General features: G+C 39.1%; 1 protein-coding gene across 1 annotated transcript; it reads right to left on the bottom strand.

Moving 5' to 3' along the window:
• Nucleotides 1-1,940: 1,940 nt before the first annotated feature.
• LOC125377444 lies at nt 1,941-20,853 on the bottom strand. Its single transcript, XM_048390903.1, has 7 exons — nt 20,523-20,853; nt 18,896-18,948; nt 17,118-17,447; nt 16,075-16,221; nt 13,182-13,257; nt 12,928-12,996; nt 1,941-2,699 (listed from the first exon to the last, which is right to left on the bottom strand). The coding sequence occupies exons 1-7, from the start codon at nt 20,848-20,850 to the stop codon at nt 2,170-2,172; spliced, it is 1,533 nt and encodes a 510-aa protein (XP_048246860.1). The 5' UTR covers nt 20,851-20,853; the 3' UTR covers nt 1,941-2,169.
• Between the last annotated feature and the right edge of the window lie 227 nt (nt 20,854-21,080).

Here is a 21,080-nt window from a genome sequence, read left to right as displayed (position 1 = left end):
CCAATTGAAAAGTTGGTTGTGGAGCAATTTGTATTGTTGGACCTAAACTGAACAATCTTAGTTTTTGTAGGATTAACTGTAAGTCTCCACTTTTGACGCCATTCATTAACCACGTTTAACAAATTTTGCAGTTTGTCCTCCGTGGGCGCCAATAATAAAATAGCATCAGCATATAACATAATACCAATATTTAAATCATTTACGTCAACACCACAGTTCATGCTTTTTATATTGTCCGCCAGGTCTTTAATGTAAATAGAGAACAATAATGGAGAGACAAAGCATCCTCTCACATCGCACTTCACATTGCTGTATAAACTTTTAACAGCTTCAAACATTTTTCCATTTATGCCATTTTTTAATATTTTAAACCATGAACAATCTCTGTTTACATTATCGAACGCCTTTTTTATGTCAATAAAACAGCAAAATGTTGATAATTTTGATTGTTTTCTATTTTTGATTATTGTACAAATGCTGTAGAGGTGATCCAAACAGCGCCTTTTTTCTGAAGCCGTTTTCCTCTTCAGCTAAAATATTATTTCCACATTAATAAGGAGTAGATCATACCTTTCATGAGATGATTCATTACCAAAGTATTGATATATATGTTCAATTCAGAGCATATTGATAAAACGTGAATTACATAAACAGGCTGTGTATCAATCTCAGGGGAATTTTAGAAAGTCTTGCTGCTCATGTGTAGCGATCACGTACATTACATCTTTAAGAGATCAACATTCGATGTAGCTGTATTGATTTAATTCATACAATATATATCACGGGTGCAAAAATACATTGAATCATTGAATAATAATGTAAACATTTTGACTCGTATTTTATTGAATCAGTCTTGTTGATAAATGTCTTAACATTTCTGTTTGAATGTTCCAAATACATGTCTTTGTCACCTTTGAAATCTTGTAAGAGACATTGTCGCTTGTACTAAACAAGCAAAAAGTGTCAACATTATTATTCAAAGCGCAACCATGCCAAATAATAATAATAATAAATGCGTACATAGGATACCAAATTTGGATCCCCCAATCGTCTTTTATTTATAGGGGGCACGGGTGGCCCAGTCGTCTAAGACGCCGCTATTCGCTGTGCAGAGTTGCGTCCCTTGGGCACGCCAGAAACCTCTGATTGTGGGTTCGAATCCTGGTTCGCCCCGATTATGCATATGTTTCTAGGTTTGTCAGCACCGTACCCGAGCTCGTGGGTTTCACCGAAGTGGTAAACGTCTGAGACCTGCATCACTTCGGGCTTTCCTCCCACATTAAGCTGACACGACGCGATATAACTGGGATTTTGTTAAAAGCGGCATTAAACTCAACTCACTAACTCACTTTTATTTATAGTAAGTCAAAATATATTGTTTTCATCTTTGTTGTCACTATCTGCCTCTCAAAATTGTTGATCTCGTGCATTTTACGAACGCTTCAGTTATTTCATTCTTGTGTTGTAACATTGGATGTGTGTCGCCTTCAGATTGACTAGCTGTCGGTAACTGGAAAATACTATCTGTTTCATCTTAACTATTCATAATTCTCAATGACAGTTGTTTTTAACTGTGAATAGAATACATGACCACTTCATGGATACACGAGGATATATTGTACCGTCAGCTCATACTGAAATCCTTCCGTCATATATAAGTTATTTGTTTGTCATATAGTTGTTTCTGAGTAGTAAATATCTGTGTCTTTGTTTGTTCAACATCCCCATCATGGCCACCTCACTCACGCAACGACATCACGACAACGGCTTAACAACCATTGTCACCATCACGACAACGCCTTGACAATCACTGTCACCATCACGACAGCGCCTTGACAATCACTGTCACCATCACGACAACGCCTTGACAATCACTGTCACCATCACGACAGCGCCTTGACAATCATTGTCACCATCACGACAACGCCATGACAATCATTGTCACCATCACGACAACGCCTTGGCTATCATTGTCACCATCACGACAGCGCCTTGACAATCACTGTCACCATCACGACAGCGCCTTGACAATCACTGTCACCATCACGACAGCGCCTTGGCAATCATTGCTTTCTTCTCCTCTGTCATGTTGATGTCGCCGCCCACTACAAGTGTCATGCTGACAGTGAGGAGATGTGGGTTATACATCCCGAACATCGGCCACAGTGGCTAACTAGAGTCTACATTGTCTAACGTCGACATCACTTTGTTCTCCTTCACATCAATGAAGACAATCTTCTTCCTGGCGTCATCATAGACAACACCGTAATGTAGTGTGTGTGATGCCCCTGCTGTGTTGGGGAGAGTGTCAGGCAGACACAGCACACGCTTCCCCTCCTTCCATGTCCGCCTGCATATCCCGCCGTGTGTAGTACAGTGGGAGACCTGCATGCAGCAGGAGCTGGGTAGTGCATTGATACAATGACACACGTCCCTCTGCTCCTCCCTGCATACACCCACCTCCAGGATGAGGTTCCCCCATGCGAGTGGTTTGTCCAGACTGACCCTGTTCAACACCTCCCAGTACTGGGGACAGCCAGCCCGGGGGAGGGGGGCAGTGCTACATGTGCCATGGTACTTCTTCAGTTTCCCCTCCCCTGCAGGTCTGGTGTCCGACTTCCTGCTGACCAGGCCTCCTTCTGTGTTGATGTGGACCCATTTGAGATTGACTCTGTCTTTGTCATACTTCAGATGTATACCTACAACATATGAATGTAGTTTACATGTACATAAACCAACAGTGATGACTAAGGTGTATCATGATATTTAGATGGTTTCGTGATTTATAAATAACTACAGTCTACACAACTACAATTATTGTAACATAAAAACAGTCACATCACAGAATTGAAGAAGGCATTTTGATATATAACATATCAATATATCAACATTATAAACTGATACTACATCATCAGATATATTTGCGGATGCTATTTTGATTTACTTAAACGTTGCGTGATAATCACACTGAAGGCGATGACAGGGAGTTACTGCTCCCATACGTCGTCTTATAACAGAAACACGGTATAACGAGCAACATGTACATTGCTTGGCAAACAAATAGCACTATGTCACGTGGCCATGTGGCCTCATCCGGCAGCTGTGTGCAGTGTTCTAGGCGCATGCTTTGAACATCATTCAAACATTTTCCGGAATTGTCATTATTGTGATAATGTTCTTCTGTTTTTTACATGATAATATACTGATATGGGCATACAGCACCTGACTTATTTGGTAGTATACATACCAGCTTGGAGATTGTTAATAAAATTGATTACGCGTCTTGTTGTGACAAGAAACTTCGTGCTGCACGTGCGAAATAGATTAAGACTGTAAAACCATGGTGACACCGCTCTTGCTGAGGCGCTTTCGATTTGAATGTTCTCGTTTTTGAAAACAGCAGACGATGACATGGCGCCGTCGTCACCACTTTAGTTCAGGATTATTCTAACTTCAAAGTTCAATGTACTGCCGACATTGATTTTGTTGAACTAAGAGGAAAGGCGCTCATCTTGGTTCAAGGATAAAGGTTTGAGAGGATCTGTTACACAGCGACGAGTGGGAACGAAAACAATGGAAATATAACAAACTGTACAGTACCCGTTATCGCAATCGTCTTCACCGTATCTGCCACGTGGTCACGCGCACGTCATTAGGTATACCAAAACATTGATTTACCTTTTTGATTCACAATGAATAAAAAGATAATGACAAATTAATAACTAAGAAAACCTCTGAGAGACGAGGTACACATGCATGGGGATATCTTCTGGATGTGCTGGCCACAAGAACTAGGATACATCCAGGTTGATTGATAATAGTATGTTTTATGCGGGATTGGGGTGATTGAGTAACTGCATTTTGTTGTAACTCATAGTTAAGAATAGCTGTATCACGGAAGCCTGAAAATAATTGAGAGTGAGCAAGACACACCATGATATGTGGCTTCTACGATTGTTTTCAGTTGAATGCAACTATTAAATAAACAGAATACGTTTAGATGAGATGTAACACAAACGCCCATGTATAATGACACCAAAACATGCCATGTAAATATCACATATCATTTTAACCCATGGTGCTCATACTCCAAGGGTAAACTATGCAGCACTGGATTTTACGTGTTTTTTGCGCGGTGCACATCCCCTGGGGGACTTCGGAGGCAGAATACTAGTACATCCCTTAACAAACAAGTTTGTTGTAACAGGGGACATTATAGATTAGGTGAGTGAGTTTTATACCGCCTTAAGCAATATACCGATGTATCCTGCCCAGACTCGATTACCACCGTGAATCGGGTAAAATATTGCTGCATGAAACCTGAAGCAACATTCACTCACTCACACAATCTCAACTACTCCGCCTGACTGACATAAAATGACAGACATATATCAACCAACAACAAGAGATTATAAGAGCTAGGTATTTGGATAAGGGGAAGTTGTGTTTCAACCCCATATACAAATGTAATTCCCTGTGTTACTCGTAGTAAATAGGAACTCATAAACGTTCTGACGTGACCTGTAATGGGATGTCCTCAGCGGTAGCGGGAACTTGTATCCGATTTTAATGAGATTGAGGTAGTCTATGCATGTGATGAATCCTGTTTTTTTATTTAAAGCAGTAATTGTTTACTGGTAAGCAAGTAGCAGCCGTTGAAATATGCAGCTACTCGCCGACTCGTCTCGCATCGAAACACGGGGCTGTGTACTCGCGGGCAGATGGCCACGGAGTACGCTGATCACCGTGTCGGATTAACGAGACTGATTAATAAGTAAGTTCAGCAATTCATTGCAAATTAGGTGTGTCGGAGTGCGAGACTTTCGGATTAACGGGTCTAAAAAACTGATTTAATCGGTTCCCATCATTAGTGTCGGATAAAGCCGATTGTCGGATTAACGGGTGTCGAATTAACGAGTCTTTGACTGTATGTTTGCCACAGTCTTGATGGTAAACAAAATCCGCTAAGTTAATCAGTCAATGACACTGCATACGAACCTGATAAACGCACATGTAACTATGCACATTTGATAAGACTGAGTCACAAACAGGCCTTGTGCAATTCGAGGATATTATTCCTGTGTTGATTCGTTTTATGTTGTCCAAGTGAAATAAAGCAAATATGCAATTAGTCCTAGAACTCACATTGCGTAAACATTTTCTTGTATTTATGTGTCGGTGAACTCATTAACAATCTAAAATGATATGTTGTCAACCAATACACTTTATCAATATAATTTCCATGTCGCAGTTGGTTTATGTTTGATCTACTGACCCTCACCTTTCCAATTCCTGTAATTCTTTACATGTCCCTAGACAAAGGTCTATTTATATACAGGCATGTAAAGTGTTCAGAGGTAGTGTTTCAGACGTTTCATTATTGGAAAATTCGGCTTCACCCCCAACAGTAAAGACCTGTTGCTGACGTTGTTGAAATCACCTGATAACAATACCTTTGACGTTTTGAGGGAACAACGGGGACACGGGTGTCCCAGTCGTCTAAGGCGCCGCGTTCACTCTGCAGCCAGAAACCAATGATTGTGGGTTCGAATTCCGGTTCGCCCCATTTATGTTTCTAGGTTTGTCAGCCCCATACCCGTGCTTTTTCATTTTTCACAAATTATCCTTAACAACGGAAAGCCTAATATTGGCAAGTCAGTCGGCACGGTACAGCTCGTTTATCACGACACGAGTCGAACGCAGCGGCGTTCCCTCAGCAAACTCATTTACAAGAACCATAAATTAACTTATCATAGATAGAGCATTGCGCATCAGTGTTGACACAGCCTTTCTTCTCTGGTTAAGCGTCGACCAGTATTTTATAGCCAACATGCACAGACTTTCTTCTCTGGTAAAGCGTTGATTAGTATGTTATACCCAGCAGGCGCATTATTAACGATCTTCCAAACTATAATTAAAATCAACTTTTGTTCGGCAATACTGAGATTATCATCTTTCCATTCCGTTCTTCTGTCGTGAATACCTATTCGCTTGGCAGCAGACACATGTTTAACCATGGTCTAAACAGTAATTAATATCATCTCTCGGTAGGTCAGACAGACACCAGTTGCTTACCACAAACTGCGCGTTGTAAACGTTTTCGGCATTGGCTAGATACCATCGTTTCAAACCCACAACATCAGAGAAAATAATAATGTCATACATTAGAGCTGTCACAAAAACACTAGCTTGAATAAGCCTTGGACCTCACACCTCTCTCCTCTCTTGTTTCAAGGTAAGACGACTTGTTAGTTTATGTTTACGATGCTTATTTGGTTGTTATTATTGTCTCGAAAATGTTAGAATTAAGTTTAAATAAGTGAATCAGTACTGTCAAAGTGTAACGTTCTATCTAGTATGCGCAAATACATGCTTGTTCTAAACGCCTGCTGATAATATAGTATTTACCGTTTAATACTTAGGTACTATCCAATAATGTTTTAGGCATATTGCGTCGTGGGCGCCTCCAGTTATATGTATTTATGTACAAAACCAATATTCCATTACCACTTTTCCACATCCACTATAATATCCCCATTCTATGTCTATGTTCAACAATGTATACACATTCAGGATTTTCGAACTGAAGCGTAGGGTACAGGTAGCTCTGTCACCAAAAAAATTACTCAACTAATAATTATGTTATAGGTAGGTCAATCAATTGATATTTACACCAGTTCGCTCATCAAATGTTATATGAGTAGACTTACCTCCCGTACGTGCTTTCAGTATAAGCTACAACAACAACGCATTCTGATTTTTTATGTTTTATCACCATGTATAAGTATTTAAATACTGCAATAGGTTTCTTTCCTTACTCACTTATATACAGTACAAAACAACCTTTCTCCTTCTCCTACCGCGTACCTTCGTATTTTTATTCGGACCAATCACCCTGCTCTTTTATTTACCGTTTTTCCTGAAATAATTACGCTCCCTCATGAAAGATTACTGTAGTCACCAAATAGGATCACTAATGAAACTTAATATTCTCTCTTAAACTAAGCTATATCTTCTACCGTAAACCTTAGCATCATTACTCTGAACAATCACCCGACTATTTTACCTACCGTATTTGCCGAGACTATGATGTTATAAAAAGTATTACTAAAAATACACATATGAATGTTTACCGTCTTTTCCAAAGTAAATGTCATGTTCCTCGTCTGACCACTCTGCGCAGATTACCGTATAAGCCCAACGTATATATTTCTCTTTCTATCAATTTGGTGTAAACCTTAGTCAAACATTCTTACCGTAGTGGTCCAAATTGGCACAACATCCCACGACGTATATAATTGTCATGCAGGTTGTACCTTACATGCTCTATCAAAATGTTAGGATTACTCAATTTATCTGTAAACTCATGTTATTTGTTATTGCCGTTATTAATTCAGTAAATGTGTATCCCTTGTATAATAACGCTACCGTACACCATACCCTGTACACACTCCAATATAACATACATTGCATGGGTTCCTAGACTTGAAACTGTATTACGATAATATTACCAAAAGGCATTATTATTAGCTGTTGATATTATTACTTAGAAACTAATGTTATTTGTCATTACCGTTACTACTCAAGTAAATGTTATATCCTTTGTATTAATAACTTTGTGCGTAGTTACTACCGTACACGCTCCAGTATTACATACATTGCATTTGTACCCAGGACAAGAGTGAAACTGTATTGGGATAGTATTATCATTATTATTATCATTGAATGTCATAGTATATATGATTGAATTATATGACACTTGCTTGTATAAACCATGGACCTCTCAGCTCTCTCCTCTCTTGTTTCAAGGCCACCTCCCAAAAGCTAATTCCCTATATCGAGGCCTGAGAGTAACTTGATCTAGGCCAAAGCTGTCTTATATGCATGGGGATATATTCTGGATGTCCCTGGCAACAAGAATTAGGATACATCCAGGTTGAATGATAATAGTATGGTTCACGATAGCTACATACACTAATGTCCAAAAGAAATGATACAAAGTGTTTGAAAGGAGAAAATTCATATTGGGTGTTTTGTCATATTTAGCGTCGAATACTCAAAGGGACCAACAATGACCTAATTATTTATGAAAAACAGCAAATAGCTTTAAGGTGTGACCCGAGGCTTAGCGTTCAAGTATCGACTGGTCTTACTGGCAGACCACAAGTAAGCATCATTTTGTTTTTTGTATTTCTGAAATAATTGAAATGCCGATGTAAACTGTAATCACATGACTGTGAAGACTGTACAACTTACTTTGTGTTGTAACAAATCGAGGTGCAAATGTTTAATTAGTCGATTTCAGTTATATGGACCAGAGGGAGATTTCCCCATCGTCTGAACATCATCGTGATCACGCGCAGCTCTTCAGCAATATCGAAACTCATAATTATGTAGTATTATTTAATTATTTTATAGACAGTAAATACAAATGCGTTGAAAATTTGTCACTTGTCAACAGACACAACCCACCTTATCAAAAACACATAATGTGCAATTCGGCTGTGTAATTGTTAGTGATGCTCCGAATATTTAAGGTATCACCACACAGACCTGTCGGCACGTTTTTTCCTTTTTTCTTACAAGAGGTATCATCGCAAATCCTACGTAATGATGACATAATACTATATAAAAATGAACCACAAGCGAACGGATGGCTCAATCTACCATGTAATTTAGTCGAGATTGTGTAATTTGACTCATGTGGTGTTGCGGCTCAACGCAAGAAGCCCAGATTTAATACTGTCACATTGCCAGATGATATTTTAATGTGTAAACGGTGCCCTATTTATGTGAATAAACGTCTTTGTCTGTCGTCGCCTCCCACGACACGCATGTGTAGGTGTGGGCTAGACTGACGCTTAGTCTCTTAAAATATGTAAGTTTGATAGAATAAAATAAATCCATTTAAAAGGAGCACCAAATGAGATGGGAGACTCAGCACCTGAGGAAAATCTAGACTTGCTTCTTTTAATGTTTATGCCTAAAATAAAATGGCTATTGCCCCCACTGCTGCAAGAGAGAGAGAGTACTTCTGAGCCTTGTCTTCGAGGATTATGAAGTGAATTGTGTTTCTTTTAAACCTATCTGCCTCTGTTTCATTTAACGACAATACACCTCAGCAGCATTATTCTTAATCATGACGTTTGGGTTTGGTGGGGTAGCCTAGTAGTAAAAGCGTTCGCTCGTCACGTCGATGACCCGGGTTCGATTCCCCAAATGCGTACATTGTGTGAAGCTCATTTCTGGTGTCCCCCGCCGTGATATATCTGGAATATTGCTAAAGGTGGCGTAAAACCATATTCGCCATATGACATTGATGAATGCTTGATTCTGATTAGTTCCAAAGAGCCTTTTTGCTAGGGAAACCCCTTAAAATATATCAAGCCTTTTCACACCAAAAAACGTGCGTATGAATACATCCATAGCTTAAATTTCGATTCATACAAAAATGGCTGCCGATCGATCGGCCCTATATAAACTGTAAAACGTATATATATTTCCCCTATTACACGCCGTGTCAAGGGTTCCCGCGAAATAAATAGACGGCCCAGCGTCTAATAGTTGAAGTACGGTAGTTTGATATTGGATGTTTTTGGCGACGATATTATGTTCTAGGCCGTAACCCTGACTGCTTCGATGATGAGATTACAATACTTTACTAAGGCATATTTTATGCATGCAAATGAACTGTTTATGAAACTTTTAGGGACATGTTCGATGACGAACAGACTCGGAACAGACAATTTCATCATTGCAATAACCGACAATGACCGATTTGAAAGTCCATCAGAAAACACTGGTTCCTTCGAAATGCCACGAAAACAATGACAAATGAATTTCATCAAGTTTGAAACGCTGTGACGTCAGTCCCGACATCACTGAAGTCACAGCTTTTCTAACGTGATGAAATTCAATTCAGGACACGCACAATAATGAAACTCATACACGAACCACTATGTCTGAGTCACAAAGGTATCATTGCTTTCACACATAGGCTTTAAATCCCTGAAATCTTGAAAGTGACAGGTCAAATCATGCAGATTCCTGTGTCAAAATAGCCGGCTTGTCTTTAGCCTAAAAAGCGGCTTCATCAGTCATACTCAGTTCCATTGGCAATCGCATTGCACCAGCAGGCTCATTCGAGTAAATCTACACGTTAATGTTGAATAACATGAAAGATCAGCGTTGTCATCGTGCTCGTGTAACTTGTCTGTGGCACAAAATGTAATCACAACACTGTCAGCCATTGACAGTTGTGAGATGTGAGTAACCGTGATGTAGGTCAAGTTCTGCCACATCCAAGTTCCAGGTGGAGAGGCATTTATTTTGTTCTTTTCAATTATCTACTGGGGTAATTGCAAATCTAATAAAACTTACTCATGTAAAATTAATAGTAGAATGCTAATTCATAAAGTTTGTTTGAGAACTATATACGTTCAGCATTTTTATAACTATTTAACAACCTGTCACCCCTACAATGGAAATGGCATACTCGATTTCCAAGACATGACTTTTCTCGTTGATTTCCAAGAAATGACTCGCTGAGTCGAACCAGCGCTGAGCAGGTTGCCATGGAATTAAACATATATATTTGGGACTAAGTTTTGTGAGTTATTTGTCAACTTCTTTTTGAAAAACTATGTGTTTTGAACACCTATTTTGAATTTCCCAAGACTATGGGTATTTAAATGATGAACCTTATTCATATTTGTTACACATATTACTACCTGTTGTCACTTGTCGGAATGTTCTAATATTGCAGACGTTTGTGCCCGGTTCTGTTACGTGTTGCAAGAGAATACCGTTTACAAAGCGTTGTTGCCGTCATGGTAGAATAGAGATAAACCTTCCATGTTTTGAAATTTGATGTAGTCCCACTGTCGCTAAAGCGCTAAAGCACCCAGTTCAATATTTAAATAAGAGGTATCTACTCTACAGTGGAAATACATAAAAAAATCAAAATACCGTAGGTTTATCTCCTAACTCACTCACTCACTCACTCACTCACTCACTCACGAAGTGGGTTTACACCTTGGTCCCACAAATGAATAAACATCGGCAGGAACATATCACTAAATGTTATAAACTCTTCAATAAATGGCATGTTATGCAATAACGAAGCTTCTCGAAAGCAACGTGTTTGTTACGAGACTGTTACAGGTGCCACATTTGTAATACACTAGTTGCGAGACGAAATTGAGTATTTACAGCTATTCCAGCCGAAAACGACATGTTGATTGCCACAAATGACTGGTTTCCCGTTTTCCACTGTCAGTATCAACAATCGTACTATTCATTACCAGCTATTTATGTCCCATACAGTATCATGACAAGTCTGAGATTAGTCTAAAAACCTATACAGTTATAATGGCATGACTCAAACTTGATCATCCACAGTAAGGAGATACCTCGATTTGCTATTAAAGAAAACAATCCTTTCGATCTTTTGGTGATAGTACACTGAAGGACCTTTGGACATAACCTGCATATTGTTATGATGTGAATCTCAGCAAAAATCACCATTGTGTGTTTCAGCCTCTTGGAAGTATCTAGAACAATTACAGTCAAGTCTCGTTAATCCGACATCGTTGGATGCACATGATTGTGTCGGATTAACGAGTATGTCGGATTAACGAAATTAAGTGATTTGTGATAAAAAAATCGGACATCTTCACGATAGATAATAACCGTGTGTACCTTATAATAATAATTTTCCCATTTATACGTAACAATAGAGACATTACTCACTGAATATATCACATCAACCACACACGTTTCCTCGTGTAAATACAAGTGCTACTGTCTTAACAACTTGCTTCATCTACTTAAAATAGACTGATTAATGAGTGATTTCGGTAATTCGTTGCAAATTAGGTGTGTCGGAGTCGGAGTGCGAGAATGTCGGATTAACGGGACTAAATAGCACTGAATCAATCGGTTCCCATCATTTGTGTCGTATAAAGCCGAGTGTCGGATTAACGAGTGTCGGATTAACGAGACTTGACTGTACAACGTTTAAAGCACTTTTACATACAAATGTGATGTAGATGTATAAATATGTAATCAACAATTGAGGAAACATGGGAAACTCACGAAGTACAATTTGTACTCATTCTATCCCAAACGGTAGCATAAGTATAATGTCTTGAGCATTTTCTCCCAATGGTCCAAATAATGTTAAACCTGTCGCAAGAGGGAACTAAAACATGGATCAGGTGGTCACGCCCTGTGACATGCAGTTTGCATTGTCAGTTTTGTCCTTTCCCACACATTAATACGTCAGAAAATATATATTCAAACTAGTTCAAACACCGGGCCAGTCAGCGGATAATCTGGATCGTAAATAACAGCCGGGAGAAGTCGATAGCGATTTTCTATATAATCCTTAACCTGGCACAATATATATCCCCGGTTTTATATATTCCTCATAATAAATATGAGATTAACGTCTTGCTTATGACAGTGGTTGACTGGAAAGTTAAATGTGTATCTGTGTTTGCACAACAAATGATAGTTATTTAAAACTTTTAATATAGTAACTGATCAGGATCAGGGGTCCTAAACAACCAAATACAATGTAAGTAGTATGAAAAACAATCGATCATAGGCTACATGTTCTATAATACGATGAAGCAATCAGAAATGATAACAATTAATCTAACCGCTTTTGGCACACATGTTTTTCTTCTGTCCTTTTCACATACCCATTCTGTTATAAATGCGTTGTATTTTCAACTTTTTAACTTCTCTGACGTGTTTCGAAACAAAATATTTCGTTATTCAGAAGGAACGGTTGAACAAATCTGTCATTTCCGACGTGCACAACGTAGTCTGGTCATATGGCATATGTTGAAAGTATTACCACCATAGTCCTTGCAAACAAGTGTATTATACCAACCTGTTAGAACACACCAGAATACTCACATTGTAGAACAAAGGTGTTGTCCACTGCAGTCGACTTCAGCAGATGGGGTGTGACATTGTGGGAAATACCTAAAAAGTGAGAAGTGCTAGAAATAATAATTTGTTATTGTAAGTTAAATAAATAATATTATCCCTAACTGTGTCAGCCTTTACAATTTCAATACATGTTTACTTTTTTCTTGAATCAAAACATTATGATGTGTATGATGTGGCCTAAATTCGATATATGATAAGTGACATACAAATATTATTACCCATATTTGAAAGGGATCCAAGTAGGCTTTTAATACGTTCTCTGTCAGGGGTTTCATCTCTAGACAAGTTTTGCACCTGAACAAAAATACAAATGACAAACATAACACATTATATCATATCATAATTCATTTTACTCCTACCACGTCTCATAATATAGTTAACTGGATATCAAAGAGTTCGAATTTGTTCAGTTCATGTAAAAGTCACGTTTTATATGTTCAGTATAATTTAAAAGCTAAAAAAAACTTTTCACAAAAATAATAATAAATAAAAGAGACAAAAAACATTTCCATAAACCTAAGAAATCTTTGCCAAAAGCTGAGTCCGTTGTACAAATTAGACAGTATCATGAGAATGTGTTTATGATTTACTGTCAATTAGTGATAGCATTCTTCACAACCACGTTCATAGTCAAGTTCCGTGTTCACATGAACAGAATAACATATGGTAGGAGTCAAAATTGGAAATTGCATTGAACATTTTGGTAACTGATTAATCAAATTTAGAAATGGCCTTCACACGTCTAGTAGCATAAAAATGAAAGTTTTACCTAGGTCGAGAATGTTGTACCCTTATTAACATATGTTTGAGCAAACCGTCCTACAGAGCTCTTTGAAAACTTTGTAAAAGAGCACGCTCGATTGTGCTTCAAACATTAAATGTAGACATCAAAAAGCTGGAGCTGCTCGAAACTTGCTCTACAAAAGGAACTGTCGGAAAGTGAAATTTCTCCCACTTGTCATACAATCTTGTGGATAGTTTTGTCACCCTGGCTTGTCACTTTTCAGGTGTGTAAGTCAGTGGGAAATTGGCTAATTGGCCATTATTAAACGATGTCAGACCGTCGACATATACGAAAGTTAAACTAATTTGCCAAACGCTCGGAGCATAATCGGTCCCTATGGGCATGTCTGCTTATTGATTCAATGTCCTGTACGTGTTATCTGTAAGGAAGTCCATCATTTCACATAATGTACTTTCAGTAAACTTCAGACCACGTAGTGGAAGACCAACGGTCACCACCCGACGTCAGGATCGTCAGATTGTGCTACAGCGTCTTCAAGATCGCTTTGTTACTGCTGCGGAGACTTCTCGAAAGACCATGGGGACACACCAGCGACACATTAGTGCGGACACCGTGCGTCGACGATTGACGAACAGACACCTCCACTGTCACAGGCCACACCGAGGACCCATTCCGACACCACGTCATCGCCGGGATCGTCTTCAGTGGGCAACACAGCACCAGCATTGCGCCACCAGCACTGGAAAAGAGTCCTCTTCTCAGACGAGAGCCATCACTGTATCTCAACAGCAGAAGGTAGAGAGAGAGAGAGAGAGAGAGAGAGAGAGAGAGAGAGAGAGAGAGAGAGAGAGAGAGAGAGAGAGAGTCTGGTGACGCCGTGGGGAACGTTTTTCGGATGCTTTTGTTCTGGAGAGAATCGTGGGGTGGTCGAGCATCCTGGTGTGGGTTAGAATTGGTCTTGCACAGAGGGTCGGCCCTGTGGTCTTCCAGAACAACGGTTCAGGGAGAGGCAATGTTGTCACAGCAGCTCGGTACATTGATCAAGTCTTTGGAACACACGCCATACCTCGCTTGGCACGTCGCCGTAACCACGAGTTTCAGCATGATAACGCCCGTGCCCTCACTGCAAAAGCAACAAGAGAGTTCCTCCAGCAGAATGGCATCAGAACCATGCAGTGGCCTACCCTCAGTCCCGATTTAAATCCCATTGAGCACCTGTGGGACGAGATTCAAAGACGGCTGAATGACGTCCGACCAAGGCCGACAACTGCAGCCGAACTGCGTCAGGCGTTCCTCAGAGTGTTGGCTCAAGTGTCTATGGCCTTCATCAACCGCCTCATCTATTCCATGTATTGACGTTGCACGGCAGTCATCAATGCACATGGCGGACACACGATATACTGACTTGTGATGCCATTTTCTGAGACTAGTGTTGTGTTTCACTTTAAGAACATTTGGCACTGTAATGTCAACCTTGATGATCAGTCTTGCCAAGTTTCATCTTTTTAATATGTCTCAAAGTATGTATACAGTGTTTGGACAAATACGGTTTCTCATATATCTATCCATGGTGACGTTTCCTCAGTATATATGTTCACCACGTTTAATGCCAAATGCCTCGTGAATTAAGGAATAAAGGATTCACATAATTTTGTCCTGTAGGACAGTGGTTAAAAGATTGGTTGACAGAATTGAAATTGGTTCTTTTTTAGATTGTAACTGTTTTGAGAATCCACATGGGTTCCACTTGTCTCAAAAAAATTATGTGAATAAAGTGAAAGTCCCTGACTGTTTTATGAATTATGGTTAATCTCTGACACACGGGTTTGGAGGAACACTTGCTGAACCTCCCAATATATATTTCTTTGGAATTTGTGGATCATTGGAATCCAGTATACAAGAGAATGGACATACCATCTGGTTATAGAATCCAAAGTTGATAGTACTGATCAAACAACATTTAACGTAATTATGTAACATATAATGGCGGTGGCACAGGAGGCCTTGTAAGTGGGAACTAACACAAACGTTTCACGTATGGCAGCCAGACTTTTGATGACAGCTGGCTGGGATAGGTTTATTCCATTGCTGTTTCTTTTTTTCAGATTGTGCATTCTACCACTGACGTCACCTGACTTTAGCTACTCTAAAAGATATATGCACCCCTAGAATGATTTGTCCACATTTGCGATTGGTTCACGTGTAATTATAAGCTCTGGCAAGCACATGATCATGAAAAATGTTTAACGCCACACTCAGCAATATTCCAGCTATATGACGGCGGTCTGTAAATAATGTTAAGAAAAACAAATCACACTATGGTTGGCTCAAATTCCATAGCAATTCCTCAGTTAGACTTTTCATACCCCTTCAAGATATTTATTCCTCTGCTTCAGCAGCTGTCTTTCCCTGTCACTGTCAGCCTTCTCTTTCCTTAGTTGCACAAGAGACTCCTGGAGTGGTTCTATCATTTCTTGCAAACTTGCAATATCCTTCTTCTGGATGTCATTTTCCTGAAGTAAATAAAAACACCTCTCACCATGATGCGGTAAGTAAAATTACAATTCATGCCATCGAATATCTTTCAAACGGAAACAATATGTGAAGCCAATTCCTCCCCTGCTTTAATATGCCTGGAATAACATTAAAACAACCGAACTCGAGCTCACTTACTCGCTTAGATGCGTTCATCTCTTACAAATGGCATAACTCGCATCATTAAAACTAATAGTTTTGTAGAAGCAATACATCATTCCTACATCAGATCCGTCACCAAGCAGGACCTACTTTTCATACACACTTGTAGGAGAGAAACCCATTGAAGATAACTGTGAGATGGAATTCAAGGTCCGTGATTGGTTACTCCATGGTGATGACCATAGGTGAAATTATGACTGACACATTACCTGATTGTAATTCATTGATAAGGTACTCGTGCTTCGGTTGAATTCACCTCCGTATGTGTCGAATATGTATGGTTTTTGAGAGTTATTAAATGTTCGACGGTCTTGTCTGGTTTGCATTATCATCAATGCCTTGATAATCCACAGATATGTTGGAAACGTATTGTTGAGGGCCACACAAGGGTAGTAAGTAGTTGCTCAGAATATGACCTTAACCTTCACCGAAGTCTGTGTACAAGTTACTTCAGTGGGTGAAAATACGCCTTAAACATTAACTTTTTTATGAATTATATGCTTTGCTAAATACATGCAATATTACCCTCATGGTTTCCGAATAAGAATTGTCATTATTAGAATTAAAGGAAAATATATCCTGTTCACCAAATTATCACATGATAAAATTGCTATTCCTAATATATGATATAAAAGTTAATAAAACAAACAGTCGGCTTATAATATCTGAGTAAGCTCATTTACAGTTACATGTAGTCTAAAGATCTACATACCCCTTCGAGTTCCTTTATTTTAGCTTTCAGTTTGAAAACGAGCGTGTCTGTTGCAGTGGTGGTGTCCTCTAGTCCCTTTAGATGATCTTTAATGAAGGGTTGAATCTCACCCAGTACGTGAAGGAAGGAATCAAAGTCCGCTCTTCCTTTCCTTTCGAGGATTGAGATAAGCTCTTTAATCTGAGAAGTTGTGCCCTCCTTTGAAATACAGTCCTGCTTGTTTTCCTCAGAGAATATTTTGAGCTCGTACAATTTGTCAAGATTTGGCTTAAGCTCCAGGTTTTTGACCAGGAAGGAAGAATTGCGTTTCAGGATTTTCACGTGCGATGTCTGTTAATAGATAAAACATATATGTATTTATCTAATATATTCATAGCACTGACAGAGTGCTTCTATAAGAAATTGTAGGCACCTATACTACTAAGTAGATAAATTTAGACACCTGGGGAATAAGAACCAACTGCAATGCATCATCACTATTTAACGGAGATAGTATGTGTAAAGCATTATGTTTGTGGTATATTTCCCGCACTAAGAAACATTGTCAATAAATGTATTTGTTTTATATGAAAACATACTCAAACATATCACACGTACCAAGCCAAATGTAATCGGTGGGAAAAAACGGGACACCAAAGAAATGGGACGTTTCACGGCTATAGAAAGGGAGAGAGCCGTTGAAATCAACAGGGGGCGCCGCACGCCGTCTTTACGAGAACGTTTGGATGAGCCCGTATGAATGCTACCAGGTTGATGCAACGGTTACGTCGGAGAAACTGAAGACTACGGGTGACCACGCCCATTCAAGACCTCTACATCCGGACAATTGACCATGGTGAATGCAGTCGAACAAACACTTCAAATCGAAGTTGTTTGGAGTAGATACAATCATTGAAAATTTAAAGTACAGGAGTCTTTATCAATTCAATATTTTCAAAGTCTAGATTTTGATTTCCAAACAGCTTAGTCCCATATTTTCCACTTCATGCATGTTTCTTTGTATATTAGCAAAGAATAATATTTTATTACAATTTACCGTAGTGGTTATTGCAATTTACCGCAATTAAAGCAGGGAAATTATTTCATATATTAGTTGTATGTATTTTAAAGTTATTTATTTACAATAAGTAACCCAAAAAAACAAAATACTATTCCATTAATAATGTTTCGACCACCATCTTTGACATTATATTTCATGTATAAAACCCTTTGTTTATAATGAGCAGCTCTCTCTCAATGACAAATTTAAGTGCTGCAATTACCAATCAGTGTCCCGATGCACATTCGTTGTCTAACAAATGTTTAGATGTGTCGATCAATTGTGAACCGACATCGCACTCAGATGCATTGAAGGAGTTTGCCAGCTTGTACGTTTCTTGCTATCTCGTTTTAAGTGACGATAAAGAGAAACGTTTGTTATCGGGACCAGAAAGAAGGTATCAGGTGATTTTTTTTCTGGTTCTCATGTTTCTTTTGTTTGTTTGTTGTTTAACGCCGCACTCAGCAATATTCCAGCTATATGACGGTCTGTAAATAATCAGACAATCCAGTGATTGACATCAAAAGCATCGATCCACGTAAATTGTGATTAATGTCATTCATCAACCAAGTCAGCTAGCCTGACCACCTGATCCCGTTAGTCGCCTCTTACAAACATGGTCGCCTTTTACGGCAAGCATGGGTTGCTGAAGACCTATTCTACCGCGGATCTTCACGGGTCTCTCCTGTCTACTTAACGAGATTCGACTGCAGTATAGACATTGACAGTAGGTACTTACAGCCTTGAGTTCATCAAAAGGCTCTTTCTGTTGCTCCCGTTGCATCATATGTCCTGAAACAAACAGGGATTTTGTTTTACACTAATCTACACGAATGAAATTACAAAGTAGACTCAATTTATGGATAACAACTTCTTTAATACTGTAAAAACGACGTTTCAGTATAGATCCTTACACCGTTGTCAAGCAAGGCTAAGTTAGGAACATTGTACAGAATATATATAGTTGGTGGAGGATTAACAGTAGAGGTTTAACAGTAACACACAATTGCATACATGATTGGGATAACATGAGTAAGTCATGACAACAAAAGGATAAGGCTGTCACAACAAGATGGACAGAGAACACAAAGGTGGGGGACATATAGCCAATTAAACAGGATAAGGTATATGAATCTATATCGAAATGTCGCCTTTACAGTATTAAAGAGGTTGTTTATCCATAAATTGTGTCTACTGTGTCACCCGTCAACTTCTAAGTAGTGCCTAGCAAACAATGAATGAAATTACTTTAAAACAACTTAAATCCATGTTAGAAATCAGAAATAATGTGTGGCAACGAAAAGGGAAATTTATTCATAAGAAATCTTCAATATTTACTAACAACAAATGATTTTCCATGATGATCGTTTTCAGTGGAAATACATTTCTTCTTATGAATATATATACATACATAATTATATCTTTGTCATTGGATTGCTAACTGTAACATCCTTTCTAAGACACGTTTGTTTGTTGTATAACGCCGCACTTGATTCCATAACAGACAGTCCAGTGATTGACAGTATGAGCTCTTGTCTACGCAATTGGGATACGATGACATGCATCAACCAAGTCAGCGAGCCTGACCACCCGATCGCGTTAGTTGTCTCTTATGGGGCGGTCAGGTAGCTTTGTGGTAAGAAGTATTAATTTTGCTCGTAAACTGGCATAAACCCATACTCACTCACACACTTACTAGTCACTGCACTATAAGATATGTATTTCTCATCATATGCGACCGCCTCCGTGGTCTTGTGGTAGAGCGTCCGCCCGGAGAGCGGAAGGTCCAGGGTTCGATCCCGGGCCGCGTCATACAAAAAGATGTTAAAAGATTGTACTTGTTGTTACCCTGTCTGGCGCTCGGCATTAAGGGGCTAAAACAAGGACTGGTCGGCTCGGAGTCAGTATACTGTGTCTGAGTGGGGTATTCATGTTAAACTGCGGCATGGTATCTCAGTGAGCTAGCACTATAAATCGGCATCACTCCGGACTAGTACAAGCAGCCACACACACACATACACGTGCATGCACGTCGCTATATAAGTGCAATAATCTTGGACGCGACGTTAAACCCAATTTCACCTCACCTCATCATATGCTGAGTATTATCCAGCAAGTTGCATTGTTCAGGTTCAGGCTGTCATACGTGACATTTCAGGTATCACTCTCATAAACATGGAAAGTTTGATTGATATATTTCCCCGTTTCTTTTAACATACAAATACAAACAAAATACATATTCTGTATGATTAAGCCACACAAATTGGTAACTACCAAACACGTTTCCCTATTCAGCATCAATAAATTCGTTTACAGGAAAATGTAGAATATGTGAACAGTTACTCTTAACTAGATATTTGAATTACCTGTTTTCTTTTTGGTTTCGTCTAGCCGTTTCTTAACGTGTAGTTGTGACGTTGCCAGAACATCAAGAAAATACACGTATCCGTTCGGCCCCTTCCTTCTCAGTATCGACAGTAACATTTCACATTTCTCAGATACAGTCTGCTTCGACTTGCATGCCTCATAGTCTTCCAGGGTAAAGATATGTCCTGTGTATAGTCGCTCTAGAACTGGTCCCACATCAAGATTCTCTTTCAGGAACGTATGGTTCTGCTGCAGGATGTCAGTGAAGGGAAGAGAAGGTTCCATTGTTGCAGGCAGAGAAGATCTACAGCTAACAAATGCACACATTTAGAAGACATTTCGCTAGGTAAACATGTTAGTTGCCCTGGAGAAACGATTAAAACAGTATAAATGAGATATTACCTGTTTGACAAAAAAAAATATGAAAAAGTAACCATCAGATTGTGTGTCACATTTAATGTTTATTTCTGTTTATTCAACAAGCAGTACATTTAAGTAACACAACTGGCAACCACAAGGCAGATTTGTATAAGACTAAAAACATCTGACTCATTTAT

The sequence above is a fragment of the Haliotis rufescens genome, unplaced genomic scaffold (genome assembly GCF_023055435.1).
Source record: "Haliotis rufescens isolate VD_foot unplaced genomic scaffold, xgHalRufe1.0.p SCAF_9, whole genome shotgun sequence".
NCBI lineage: Eukaryota > Metazoa > Mollusca > Gastropoda > Lepetellida > Haliotidae > Haliotis > Haliotis rufescens.
This window is presented reverse-complemented; position numbering and strand designations above follow the sequence as displayed.

Excerpts from the sequence above, each read along its gene's own strand:
- LOC125377444 (XM_048390903.1), bottom strand. The coding sequence starts at position 20,850 with ATGTGTGCATTTGTTAGCTGTAGATCTTCTCTGCCTGCAACAATGGAA. Across the intron at positions 18,949-20,522 it reads CGAAACCAAAAAGAAAACAG|GACATATGATGCAACGGGAG; the intron begins GTAATTCAAATA and ends TGTTTGTTTCAG. Across the intron at positions 2,700-12,927 it reads CAACACCTTTGTTCTACAAT|GTATACATCTGAAGTATGAC; the intron begins GTGAGTATTCTG and ends CATATGTTGTAG.